We start from the raw sequence: 14,590 nt of genomic DNA, 5'->3' as shown, positions 1-14,590 counted from the left end.
AAAATTACTGGAAACCATATATCTGATAAGGGTTTGACATCCAGTATGTATAAAGGAATCCTATAAATCAACAAGAAAAGGACACAACCTAATTATAAAATGGGCAAAACATATGAATAGATATTTTTCCAGTGAGGAAATACAGATGGACTAAAAAGCACATGAAAAGATGTTGATCTTCATTAGCTATTAGGGAAATGCAAATCAAAACCACAATGAAATATCATCTCACACCTATAAGAATGGCCATTATTAAACAATCAGGTAACCCTAAATGTTGGAGAGGATGTGGAGAAAATGGAACACTTATTCACTTCTGGTGGGTACAGCTGCTGTAGAAGGCAGTTTGGCGATTCCTCAGAAAACTAAATATCGAATTGCCCTATGACCCAGCAAATTCTGTTACTCAGTATATACCCAGAAGATTTGAAAACATTGACATGAACAGGCATTTGCACACCAATGTCCATAGAGGCATTATTCACAATTGCCAAGAGATGGAAACAATCCAAGTGTCCTTCAACAGACAAGTGGATAAACAAAATGTTTCATATACATACGACAGAATATTATGTGGCAGTAAGAAGGAGGTCCTGAAACATGCAACAACATGGATGAAACTCGAAGACGTAATGCTGAACGAAATAAGCCAGACACAAAAGGATAGATATTGTATAATTTCACTAATATGAACCAGCTGGAAAATGTAAATTCAGGGTCTAAAAATGTAGAATATAGGGGAACTAGAGATAGATAGAAGCTAGAGAAGGGGGAGCATTTACTTTATATGTACAGATTTGTGAATGAGGTTGATCTTAAATGTTTGGGAGTGGATAGAGGATTATAAATAATACTGCCTAGTGAAGGTGGCTATGATTGAAAGGGGTTGTCTAAAGTCACGTATCTCACCGATTAACACTACAAATATAAATAAGTTCTTGCATGAACTACTTCAAATGTATGACACTTGTACAAACAGTTAATAATAGAGTGGTATATGGGAAAAATTACCTATTGCATGATATGGACTATATTTAACAGTAATATCTTACTAGGACCACATCAATACTAGGAGTAAATAATGGAGGTGGAGGATAATGGGGGTGTTTTGGGTTTTCTTTTTGTGTGGCTGTGTATATCTGTTATTTTTCTCTTTGAGCAATGAAAAATGTCTAAAATTAACAGCGATGATCATTATACAACTAAGTGAGGATATTGTGAGACAGTGATTGTATACTTTGGATAAAATATATGGTATTTAAATATATCGCAACAAAAATTACAGATTCAAAAATAAACAAACAAACAGAAAGATACAAGTGCTGGAGATGTGGAGAGAGAGGTATACCTATTCAGTGTTGGTAGAGAAGTAGAATGGTGCAGCCCCTCTGAAGGGTAATGTAGTGGATCCACAGGAAGCTAAATAGAGGGTTGTCATAGGATTAGGCAATCCTGTCACCAGCAATATACTTGGAAGAACTGAAAGCAGGTACATGAATAGTCATTTGCACATTGATGTTTATGGCGGCATTATTCACGATAGCCAATGGATGGAGGTGGCAGAAGGGTGCATCAGTTGATGAACAGAAGGGCAAGCTGTGATATATACTGTGCCAGTCTGAATGTATTATGTCCCCCAAAATGCCATTATCTTTGATGCAATCTTGTGTGGGAAGATATATTAGTGATTAGATTGTAATTCTTTGATTGTTTCCATGGAGATGAGACCCACCAAACTGTAGGTGATAACTCTGCTTAGATAATTTCCATGGAGGTGTGACCCTGCCCATTCAGCATGGGCCTTGAGCACTATGTAAGCTTAGACAGAAGGGGTTAGCTTGCTACAGCCAAGAGGGACACTTTGAAGAACACACAGGAGCTGAGAGAGGAGCTGCAACTTACAGAATCATTGTGGAGACAGTCTATGAAAGCAGACTTTTGCTCCGGAAAAGCTAAGAGAGGACAAACGCCCCAAGAGCAACTAAGAGTGACATTTTTGAGGAGCTGCGGCCTAGAGAGGAATGTCCTGGGAGAAAGCCACTTTGAAACTAGAACTCCGGAGCAGACGCCAGCCATGTGCCTTCCCAGCTAACAGAGGTTTTCCAGATACCACTGGGCATCCTCCAATGAAGGTACCTGATTGATTGTTAATGCTTTACTTTGGATACTTCATGGCCTTAAGACTGTTAACTGTGTAACCAAATAAATCCCCCTTTATAAAAGCCAATCCATCTCTGGTGTTTTCCAAATAGCAGCATTAGCAAACCGGAACACATACGATGGAATATTGTGTGACTGTGGAATGGAATGAAGTCGTGAGGTATACAATGTGGTGAATGAACCTCGAGGACATTATGTTGAGCAAAATAAGCCAGAAATAAAAGGACAAATATTGTATGGTCTCATTGAGAAAATGCTTATAAGAAAATTAGGGCCTAGATTGTAAGGTTTTACAGCAGTCACATTTATAATTGAGTTTTAAGTGTTATTTCTAAATTCTGAGATGCTGTGCTCTTTGTTTATAACTTGGTAGTTCCCTGGATCTGTGGGTACCCATAAGACACCTAAGACTCAGAGTTTCAGTTCTGCAGCTCTGAAAGTCAGCATTACTCCATACAGCAACTGTTAAAGAAGATGAAAAAGAGATCAGACTTCGATTATGAATGAAACTGATCTGGTTGGAACTAAAGCAAATGAGAAAACAAGCTAAGGATGACACTGTCTGTATTTTAAAACGTCAATTTCTGTGTGAGACCAAAGGAAGAGATGTTTCTTTTGTTCAAAATTTTTAATTTTCTGTAGCACATTATCTAACTTCACCTGTCTGGCCAGTTTAATCAAACAACCTAAATATATGGAGCCTAGAATAGGGAATAAAATCTAGTGATTCTGTATAGCTTAATGTGATACCATGATATATTGCAGAGTATTTGGGGCAGATACAAAAAAAGTGATATTCTCTTAAGCATTGGGAACTCCCAATTTGACAAGTCAAGCCCTTGATCTTGAAGCTGGCCCTCATGAAACTTATTTCTGTAATGGTGAAGCTAAGCTTAGTTATAAACACACCTAAGAGGCATCTCCAGAGATCCTCTTTTGTTGCTCAGATGTGGCCTCTCTTTCACTACGCCAAACTCCGCAAATAAACTCATTATTTCCTCCCCTATGTGGGCTATGAGTTTCAGTGGTGTAAGTGCCCCTGGCAACATGGGACATGACTTCCAGGGATGAGCCTGGCCTTGGCATCATGAGATTGACAATGCCTTCTTGACCAAAAGGGGGAAAAGAAATGTAACAGAATAAAGTTTCAGTGGCTAAGAGATTTCAAATAGAGTTGCAAAGTCATTTGGAGGTTACTCTTATGCAAGCTTCAGCCAGATATTGCAAACTGCCATGGTATGCCAAGCCCCAACCAATAGTATCCTGAAAACCCTAAAGAAAACTCAGGCCTTATCTAAGGCTCTATAAAAGTTTTACTTATTAAGTTTATTTTTCAGAAATGCAAAACCTCCAGATTGTTCTATGCCAGATAAGCCCTGAAACTTAGAGGTTCCAGCCTCTCCAAGAACATCAACCAGTTGCATTTCCCTACCCCATAATGTTGACACCCCTTTTCAACATGAAGAAGTTAGAATGGTCATTGCCCAAACATCCCTGAAGAATGACAGCTCAAATGAGAGGGAGGAGTTGCAACAGAGATGTTAGGATTTAGCAAATGATTCTGACAACTGAATCGTTATATAGATATTTCTTTTTAGTTTCTAGTATATTAGAACAGCAAGAAGGAAATACCTGAAATTGTGGAACTGTAACCCATACTATATTTTGAAATTTGATCTATAACTACTTAAACTGTACTTTGAAATCCAACACTTTTATGCAAATATGTTATATTTCATAATAAAATGTTTTTAAAAAATGAAGAAGAGATAAAGACATTCCCAGATAAACAAAAGCTGAGGGAGTTCATCACTAGTAGACCAGCCCCATGAGAGATGCTAAAGGAAGTTCTGCAGGTTGAAGGGAATTAACAATAGAAAACATATTGAAGCAGCATAAAGAAATAAAGATATCTGGTAAGGGTAATGACAATGGTAAATATAAATGCCAGTATTATTGTATTTTTGGTTTTAACTTACTTTTTACTTCCTACAGGATCTAAAAGGCAAATGCATAAAATGTAATGATAAATCAGTGGTTTTGGACTCATAATGTGTAAACATGCAATTTGTGAACAGACACAAAGGTGTGGGGACAGAGAGCTACAGGAACATAGGTACCAGTCTCTTCAAGAACATCAACCAGTTGCATTTCCCTATGAAATTAAGTTGGTATCAAAGCAAATGAGATTGCTACAATTTAGAATGTTAAATTTAAGCCCTATGGTAACTACAAAGAAAATATCAGAGAATATGCAAGCTTACAGAGTCATAAATTAAAGTACAGGTTGTCAGGGGTGGGGTGTAGGGGAATGCGGAGTTAATCCAAAATGGGTGTAGGGTTTCTGTTGGGGAGATGGGAAAGTGTTAGTAATGGAAGGTGGTCAGAGTACCACAACATAGTGAATGTAATTAATCTCACTGAATGGTATGCTTCGGAGTGGTTGAGATGAGAAAGTTTATGTTGTATATAATTCCAAGAAAAGAGAAACTAAGGAGACAATAACAATTAAAGGCAATTCTTGATCCTGATGGGATCTAACAGGGGAGGAGAGTAAGTGTTAATTCAATTTTAAATTTCCTGAATTTGATAACTGCACTTAAGGTGGTTACATAAGGAAATATACTTGTTATTAGGAAAGGTACATGGCAGTATTAAGCATTCAAGGAGCATTATGTATACAACCTACACTCAAGTATTCATAAAATAGATTGCTAAAAAGACAGAGTGGCAGACAGAAAAATAGGTGGATAGAAGAATATGGCAAATGTGGCAAAATGTTAAAACTGGTAGAGCTGGGTATCTGGTGGGTGGGGTGGGTAGGGGTGTGTTGGAGACTGTTTAGGGTTTATATTACTTTTGTAACTGTCATGTAAGTTTAAAAGTATTTTCAAAATAAAAAGTTAAAAAAACAAAGAGAAAAAAAACCCCAAACCCCAACACTGAAACATGTTAAGAAAAGTCCTATTATCATTTTCTATGTCTTAAGAATTCACAAATAAAAACTCTAAAAGATCTAAACTTTCAATTATAAATTGTTACTAAGCTGCAACTATTGAAAAATTATAGTTAAGCATACTTGAAGCCTTATGGTAAAAGTCAAATGTCACTTCTTCTTCAGGAGCTTTTTGAAGCTGTTGCTTCTCTTCTAGTAAACCCAATGCCAGAATATGAAATGCCTGATGGAAGAGAATATAAGATCTTTAAAACAGTGCTTCTTCAGGTAAATATGTTTTAAACTGAGATCTAAAAATAAATAACTTGATAGGAAAAAAAAACAAGAAAAGTTTAGGAACAAGCATTTCATGAAAGAGAAATGATGACTATACACAAATGAAAAATGTTCAACCACACTTAAAACTAAGTGTTAACTGAAACAAGTAGATCCTGTTTTTCACCTATTAGAGTGCCAAAAATTTCAAAGTTTAGTAAAACACAGAAATGGCAACGATGTTGAGAAGCAGGGACTTTTCACCACACTGGTTATAGCAAAGTAAACTAGTACATCATTTTTGGAGGCCAATTCAACAATATCTATCAAAAATGTAAAGGTACAGATCCAGTGCTTGGAATTAGTATGGGATAGATACACTCATTTAAGTATGCAAAGATTTTTGCACAAGGATGTTCATTTCAGTGTTCTTTGTTATAGTGAAGATCTAAAAACAACCTGAATGTTTAACCAAGAGACTGGTTAAATGCATTACAGTAGAGCCATACAATGCAATATGCAAATATCAAGAATGAGGTAGACCTATATTTGTTAATGTGGAATGATCTCCAGAATATCCAAACCTTTAAACAGGGCTTATCTCCCAGGTAGGGTACTGAGAGGCAAGGGAAGACATTTTAACTTTTCACTTTAAACCTATCTCTATGGTTTGAAATTTTTTTATTGCATGTATTTATCACTTTTATAACAAAAATTGAGATATTTTGATATTTGATTGAGATTTACACAGCATGGCACAATTTATAGCTCTATATATCAACAATACCAAGGAAAAAGAAAATTTAGTTCAGCAGGTGCTAAATAAGTATCCAGTTATAGCTAACCACAAGCTGGAGTCATTAGGTAATTTATCTCTAACAATATCACTATATACATTGTCAATTTCCGTTTAATAAGCTAGTTCTCATAACAACTCTAATTACATTTAATGTCCATTTTACCAATGGGGAATTATTACTTGCTCCAAAATAGCAAGGGTGGAACCTAGGATTCAAACCTAGGTTCCTGGTCCCCCAAATCATTATTATACTGTCTCCTCATAGTACACTGAAAACAAACATTAAAAAAAAATCATGATGCAATAAAGACATGACAATCTATTATTAGCACGAACAGGCCTTTTTTTCCCTTATAACAAACAAACACAACATAAATGGTTCTTAACAGTAATGATGTTAAAAACATGACAATGGGTCACTAAGGAAATTTGTACATGTCTAAGCTATCTTTAATGACCCCTAGATACTCTAGATGCATTTCTAACTTAAGCTAGAAAGCTAGAGCCCTAGGAATTCTAGGAACTGAAGTAGTGAAAACATTTCACGTATACATACCATTTGGAGCATTCCTTCAGTCCACAAGTTAGAATTTGTGTCTATTGCCCGCTCAAATATGGTCCTGAGAATGTACATCATGATGTCACAGTTGAGGAGGTTAACCACTTTGCTGAAAGCAGAACAGAATTCAGGAGGTGGTGGTGGTGGCAATGCTGTGAAGGGCAGGGGATGGTTGGGGAAAAAGACAAACATAGGTACATTTTTATTTTGTTTGTCATATGTCCATAGATTACATACAAAATGACATGATTTTTGCTACTTTAAGAGCACTGAAATTATCAATGTAAAAAAAATACAACACATCATGTCAATTAAAATAAATTTCATTTATTATAAATTTAAAATTCTATCACCATTAATATAGACCATATCTTAATATGTGAACAAGAACTAAAGGCTCTTTGCCCTTTCATTAGTTATCCACAGTCAAAAGCAAATAAAAACAAAACATTATATGCTTTCCTGCCAAAACCCACAGAAAATAGTCAAAATGAGTCTATTCATGATTGCATAAAAATGTAGCTTATGAGGGGTGACAATGTGATTGGGAAAGCCATATGGACCACACTTCCCTTTGTCCAGTGTATGGATGGATAAGTAGAAAATTGAGGCAAAAAAAAAAAAGGCAGCCGGTGTTCTTTTTTACTTTAATTGTTCTTTTTCACTTTAATTTTTATTCTTATTATTTTTGTGTGTGTGGTAATGAAAATGTTCAAAAATTAATTTTGGTGATGAACACACAAGTATATAATGGTACTGTGAACAACTGAATGTACGCTTTGTGTGATTGCATGGTATGTGAATATATCTCAATAAAAATGAATTTTAAAAAAATGAGTCTATTCAGAATCTCACTTTTTACCTTCATCTTTGTTTTCTTGTTTTCTCCTTTTCTTCTGCATATGTTCAGCCTATTAAAAAAAATCTATCATTCAACATACTGTTTGGCAAGCATGAAATAAATGGAATGCTTTGAAGCAAGCAGGCCAGATTCGCCAATCTATCACAATATTTTAGGAAATGAAGCATGTATTCAAAATGCTACCTTGTACGAGAAACAAAATGGCTGTTCTTGGGAAGGTCACTGAAAAACAGATGTATAATATCCTTTGCCAAGAATTTAGTCCCCATTCTTTCATTCAACAATATTTACTGAGGCCTATTATACGTAGACATAGTGCCATGGGCTGGAATTATTCACTTTCTAATGACAAAGCCAGATATCACTTTAAAACTAAGTGATCAAACTTAACATAACACCTAATAATAGGATAAACAGACCTTACATTTGAGATGAGGACCTAACGTGAGATGCAATGGGAAATATACATCACCTATTTAGTATTCTTACAAAGAAGTGCATAACTTAAATCTAATCATGAGAAGATAATCAGAGAGATCCAGAATATATGTATTTTAAAAGACAACTTGCCTATACTTTATAAAAAAGTCAAGGTCATAAAAGACAAAAAGGCAGAGAAATCATCCTAAATTAATCTTCCATGGGAAACTAAAGAAACATGACAAGTAAATGAAGTGCAGGATCCTTGACTGAAACCCCCTCCCCCTAAATCAGCTATGAAGGAATTTTTTGGTAAAACTAGAAAATAATGAATATTGCCTATATAGTAGATAACATTATTAATTCAATTTTAATTTGTTGGGTAAAACAATGTCCTCTATTAATGAAAGTAAGCATTAAACTATAGAAACACCAGGAATTTTTCTGTGGCATTAGAAAGCATAAAGCATTTTATATCTACCTACCGAAGAGAATATTTTTTCCTACCTTGCTATGCTGTGTTTTGGAGTAATGATAAAAGTACATATTGAAGTCTTTCAATGATTCATCCTTCAGTTCATAAACTCCGTGACCTGATACACCTGGTTTCCTAAATAAATAAAAAATATAAAGATGAATTGTAATGTTCATGAAGTACAGAACACAGACAAAATAAGAATCTAAAACTCAAAATACAGAAAGAGAAAAAAATATATGATCATATCTCATTCAGCTTGCTTAAACTGAAATGACAAATTTCATTTCAATAGTAAATCTACAAGCCTACACTACAAACACAAAGTCCTGATAATACCTAATTGTGTTTAATAACAAATCCAGGGAAATTTAGTCTACACAATCTGGACCTGATCCCAAATCCTACTTACATGGCTCAAGGTTATTTTTTAGTCTCTGAAACCTAAAGGATGTCTGTCCAACTAAACTCACTGCATTGCCTAAGGTCAAATCTAAAATGATAGGGAGACATTATATCCTTAGAAAATTGTATCTTGAAAATTGAATCTTGAAAATAAAATCTTGAATCCTCTGAACAGCACTATAAGGAAAGGCACCAAGGCCAAAAGGACTATACCATATTTGTTCTCCACCTTAAATAGTTTTTGTTTTCTAAACAATTCTTCAGTGAAATATTTCTTTGAACAGTAAACATAAGAAAAGCCATATCCTTCTTTAAAATTATCTGAAAATAGTAGTTTATCAATACACACAATATTATAGCAAGTAGAAATTCACTACCAGTATCGGCGTTTCAAATTTCAACAATAAATCCATTGTAAGTCTTCCATATTTTATACCTCAAAGAAACCAAAGGATCTTAAAATACAGTTTTTACTCTAGCAGAGAGAAGTGTAAAATTAGTGTATAAAATGAAACTTTATAGAATAATAATGAAGTCATGGCTTAGAATTATTGGAAAAGGCTTACTTGTTTACTTACTAAGTTACCTAATATTACAAATGGATATTTCTTATTCCCTTGTCCAAAATATGAATTTCTTCCACAAATGCACTATGTACTTAGCCCATGTATCCCTCATTCTTACCCCTTAAAGTCTCTATTCCTGTTCTTAGGAGTTTAGGTAAGAACTTCAGCGCTTTAATAAAGCATCCCAAATACAAAAACAAAGATTAATCTCCATTTTAGAATGAGCATAAATATTAAGCACTTACTTAAATGTGGCCACCTTGTTTATGACATTCTCTAAGCCAGTTTCATTATTTTCCTGTTGAAACAATATTTTTGTCATTTTTACCTTCAATATAATGAATTTCTCTTTTATTGTGAACTGAAAGATATTTCAAAGGACTCTCTAAAGTACTTTTTATTGGGAGACAAATTTCTTAACAAATATAAGACCTAGGTTTAAACTGCTTGAGGAAGAAAGTTGTTTCTTTTTTTGGGTCTTAAAAGGATTTTATTATTAGATTCAACAGACATAAAATTATATTTCAACATTTTGATAAATATAATCAGAACAAGCTTAGGGGAAAAGAACTACAAAAATCTTACACATTATTCTTTAAAAGTTCTCATATAAAGGGTGACAGTGTGACTGTGAAAACCTTGTGGATCGCACTCTCTCTATCCAGTGTATGTATGGATCAGTAGGATAAATGGGTACAAAAACTAAACGAAAAATAGGGTTGGATGGGGGGGATGATTTGGGTGTTCTTTTTTACTTTTATGTTTTAATTCTCATTCTGATTCTTTCTGGTATAAGGAAAATTTTCAAAAATAGATTGGGGTGATGAATGCACAACTATATGATGGTACTGTGAGCAGTTGATTGTACACCATGGATGACTGTATGGTATGGGAATATATCTCAATAAAACTGAATTCAAAAATAACAATAATAAAAAACGTTCTTGTATACAGGTGAACTCGCTGCCCTCCCCGCTACGTGGGACCCAGCTCCCAGGGGTGTAAATCTCCCTGGCAATGCAGAGTATGACTCCCGGGGATGAATGTGGACCCGGCATCGTGGGACTGAGAGTATCTTCTTGACCAAAAGGGGGATGCAAAATGAGACGAAATAGTTTCAGTGGCTGAGAGATTCCAAATGGAGTCGAGAGGTCACTCTGGTGGACATTCTTATGCACTATATAGATAACACCTCTTAGGCTTTAATGTATTGGAATAGCTAGAAGTAAATACCTGAAACTACCGAACTCCAACCCAGCAGTCTGGACTCCCGAAGACAATTATATAATAATGTAGATTATAAGGGGTGAGAGTGTGATTGTGAAGACCTTGTGGATCACACCCCCTTTATCTAGTGTATGGATGAGTGGAGGAATGGGGATAAAAACTAAAGGACAAATGGGGTGGGATGGGGGGATGATTTGGGTGTTTTTTTTCACTTTTATTTTTTATTCTTGTTCCGGTTCTTTCTGATGTAAGGAAAATGTTCAGAGATAGATTGTGGTGATGAACGCATAACTATGTTATCATACTGTGGACAGTGGATTGTATATCATGGATGATTGTATGGTGTGTGAATGTATTTCAATAAAACTGAATTTAATAAAAAAAAAGTTCTTGTATAGATAATTAATATAAAGAATCACTATTACACTTTTTATTTTTACATTTTGGAACTAAACAAAAACTTCTGAGTGAAATAGTGATTCCTTATGTTAAATGCCTAGGTGCACCCTTTGAACACACCTCAAGTATACAAATATTTAAAGTGTTTAATGTGACAAATGACCTTGCTTCTTATTTGTTAATTTATCTAATCTACTGCAAATACTACTCACAGGTACAATCTATATGTAAACTATTTCTATGTTTTGTTTTGATGACAATCACATTATAGAAACAAATCTCTCAGAAGTGTGTGGATGAAAATGGAGGAAAATATTTGAAAGCATTTCAGTATACTCAAAATAATCATTTTTAACTGTTATCCAAAACGAAGCATATTTTCTAAATTCATCCTGAACTCTTTATTAGGACCCAAGTTCCAACTTATATGTCCCACAAGTTGTAGTTAAATTGAATATGGTTTTTTTCATGATGTACATATTTATTAAAGCTGCCAAAGTTTCTAGTAACAAATCTATCTTAAATGCCATTTCACATATGAAACTCTTACTTTCCTGTTTTTATATCATCACTGCAAAAGATTTCTCTGCTGGAAGGTAAAATGGGATTCCCCTTACCTCACCCCTGCCCCCCCTCCCCCCGCCAAATAACATCATAAAACCCTATGGAATATTTCAGTGATATGAATCATTCACTTATTCATACTGTGTAGACATTTAGATAATAGAAGTAGTTAACAGAAATTGATGGAAAATAAATTGTTAATTCCTGTGGAGGAGAAAGGAAGAAATTCTACTACCGTATTTAAGTATAGTTAAATTGAGTGTTCCCTGACATTTTAGAATATCAGGATTATTCTGTTCTGCTCTTTTCTTTCCAAACTGATATATAAAACTACTTTGAAAATTAAAGAAAATTGTGAATCAGTTGTTTGCTTTTAACCTCCTCTCTGGAGGAAGAAATTTGATCAAAGTTTGCCTTCAGATGTGTGGATATAAACGGCTTTAACCAATTTTTCAAAGAAAAGGAGCTCTTCTTTATACAGAATGCTCATCACATTAATAATATACCATGCTATTCTAATTCCTAAAACTAAGGTAACAAAATAAATGGGCTCCAACTAATAATATACAGAAAAACACATATAGACACTCAAATATATTCAGGATTCTTCAATTATGCTTTCTCCCCCATGATTTGCCTGAACTTTTTCTTGAAAACGGAACACTTTTTCATGAAGTCATTTAAAATCAGGACAGGTCTCACTCAATCTACTACACAGTAAGCTGAAAAACTCCTACAGTCTTGTAAACATTAACAAACTTAAGCTCTTTTAAAAACAATGTACTTCAGCTAAGCAGTGAAAAGTTAGGCTATTCCCCAAAGCACTTTTTTGCCTAGTATACATGTTATTGGTGGTCTCTGAATGGATTTTAGGTATCCCAGTTACATATTTTTAAAATTTTGAATATTCACCTTTTAAAATATGTCTTAGGAAAAAATTATCTAGAACATCAAATCCACTATTTCAAAGATATCACTGCGGGAGGTGGGGCAAGATGGTGGATTGGTGAGCTGTATGTTTTAGTTACTCCTCCAGGAAAGTAGGTAGAAAGCCAGGAACTGCATGGACTGGACACCACAGAGGAATTTGACTTCGGGCATACTTCATACAACACTCATGAACATGTCGAACTGCTGAGATCAGCGAAATCTGTAAGTTTTTGCGGCCAGGGGACCCGCGCCCCAACCTGCCAGGCTCAGTCCCGTGGGAGGAGGAGCCGTCAGCGCTGGGAAGGAGAAGGGAGAACTGCAGTGGCAGCTCTTATCGGAAACTCATTCTATTGACCCAAACTCCAACCACAGACAGACTGAGACCAGACACCAGAGAATCTGAGAGAAGCCAGCCCAGCAGAGAGGAGACAGGCATAGCAAAAAACAGCAAGAAAAACTCCAAAATAAAAGCGGAGGATTTTTGGAGTTCTGGTGAACATAGAAAGGGGAAGGGCAGAGCTCAGGCCCTGAGGCTCATATGCAAATCCCGAAGAAAAGCTGATCTCTCTGCCCTGTGGACCTTTCCTTAATGGCCCTAATTGCTTTCTCTCTTAGCATTTCAATAACCCATTAGATCTCTGAGGAGGGTTTTTTTTTTTTTTAATCTTTTTTTTTTTCTGTTTCTAAAACAATTACTCTAAGAAGCATAATAAAGAAAGCCTCAAAGACTTGCAATTTAGGCAGGTCAAGACAAGAGCAGAACTAAGAGAGCTCTGAGACAAAAGACAATAATCCAGTGGCTGAGAAAATTCACTAAACACCACAATTTCCCAAGAAAAGGGGGGTGTCCGCTCACAGCCATCATCCTGGTAGACAGGAAACACTCCTGCCCGTCGCCAGCCCTATAGCCCAGAGCTGCCCCAGTGTGACGGAAGTGCTTCAAATAACACGCACACACCACAAAACTGGGCGTGGACATTAGCCTTCCCTGCACCCTCAGCTGGTTGTCCCAGAGTAGGGAAGGTGGAGCAGTGTGAATTAACAAAGCCCCATTCAGCCACCTTATCAACAGACTGGGAGCCTCCCTACACAACCCAGCAGGCCAGAACCACCCTGGGGGGACAAAGAAATAAAAGGCATCTAAATTGGAAAAGAAGAAGTAAAACTGTCATTGTTTGCAGATGATATGATCTTATATTTGGAAAACCCTGAGAAATCGATGATACAGCTACTAGAGCTAATAAACAAATTTAGCAAAGCAGCAGGATACAAGATTAATGCACATAAGTCAGTAATGTTTCTATATGCTAGAAATGAACAAACTGAAGAGACACTCAAGAAAAAGATACCATTTTCAATAGCAACTAAAAAAATCAAGTACCTAGGAATAAACTTAACCAAAGATGTAAAAGAAAACTACATAACTCTACTAAAAGAAATAGAAGGGGACCTTAAAAGATGGAAAAATATTCCATGTTCATGGATAGGAAGGCCAAATGTCATTAAGATGTCAATTCTACCCAAACTCATCTACAGATTCAATGCAATCCCAATCAAAATTCCAACAACCTACTTTGCAGACTTGGAAAAGCTAGTTATCAAATTTATTTGGAAAGGGAAGATGCCTCGAATTGCTAAAGACACTCTAAAAAAGAAAAACGAAGTGGGAGGACTTACACTCCCTGACTTTGAAGCTTATTGTAAAGCCACAGTTGTCAAAACAGCATGGTACTGGCACAAAGATAGACATATAGATCAATGGAATCGGATTGAGAACTCGGAGACAGACCCCCAGATCTATGGCCGACTGATCTTTGATAAGGCTCCCAAACTCACTGAACTGGGTCATAATGGTCTTTTCAACAAATGGGGCTGGGAGAGTTGAATATCCATATCCAAAAGAATGAAAGAGGACCCCTACCTCACACCCTACACAAAAATTAACTCAAAATGGACGAAAGATCTCAATAGAAAAGAAAGTACCGTAAAACTCCTAGAAGATAATGTAGGAAA

At 35.6% G+C, this 14,590-nt stretch overlaps 1 protein-coding gene across 3 annotated transcripts in view; it reads right to left on the bottom strand.

The window, feature by feature from the left end:
• The window catches only part of UBR1 (ubiquitin protein ligase E3 component n-recognin 1), a 239,617-nt gene that overhangs the window by 54,635 nt on the left and 170,392 nt on the right, over nucleotides 1–14,590 (bottom strand). For all 3 annotated transcript variants that reach the window (XM_037834169.1, XM_037834168.1, XM_037834167.1), the window contains exons 22-26: nucleotides 9,703–9,755; nucleotides 8,519–8,621; nucleotides 7,592–7,640; nucleotides 6,727–6,881; nucleotides 5,240–5,339 (exon numbers count right to left, since the gene is read on the bottom strand). In XM_037834169.1, the coding sequence (XP_037690097.1) occupies nucleotides 5,240–5,339; nucleotides 6,727–6,881; nucleotides 7,592–7,640; nucleotides 8,519–8,621; nucleotides 9,703–9,755 (460 nt within the window). The remainder of the gene's footprint in view (nucleotides 1–5,239; nucleotides 5,340–6,726; nucleotides 6,882–7,591; nucleotides 7,641–8,518; nucleotides 8,622–9,702; nucleotides 9,756–14,590) is intronic.

This window comes from Choloepus didactylus, chromosome 4, assembly GCF_015220235.1.
Source record: "Choloepus didactylus isolate mChoDid1 chromosome 4, mChoDid1.pri, whole genome shotgun sequence".
NCBI classification, from domain to species: domain Eukaryota; kingdom Metazoa; phylum Chordata; class Mammalia; order Pilosa; family Megalonychidae; genus Choloepus; species Choloepus didactylus.
This window is presented reverse-complemented; position numbering and strand designations above follow the sequence as displayed.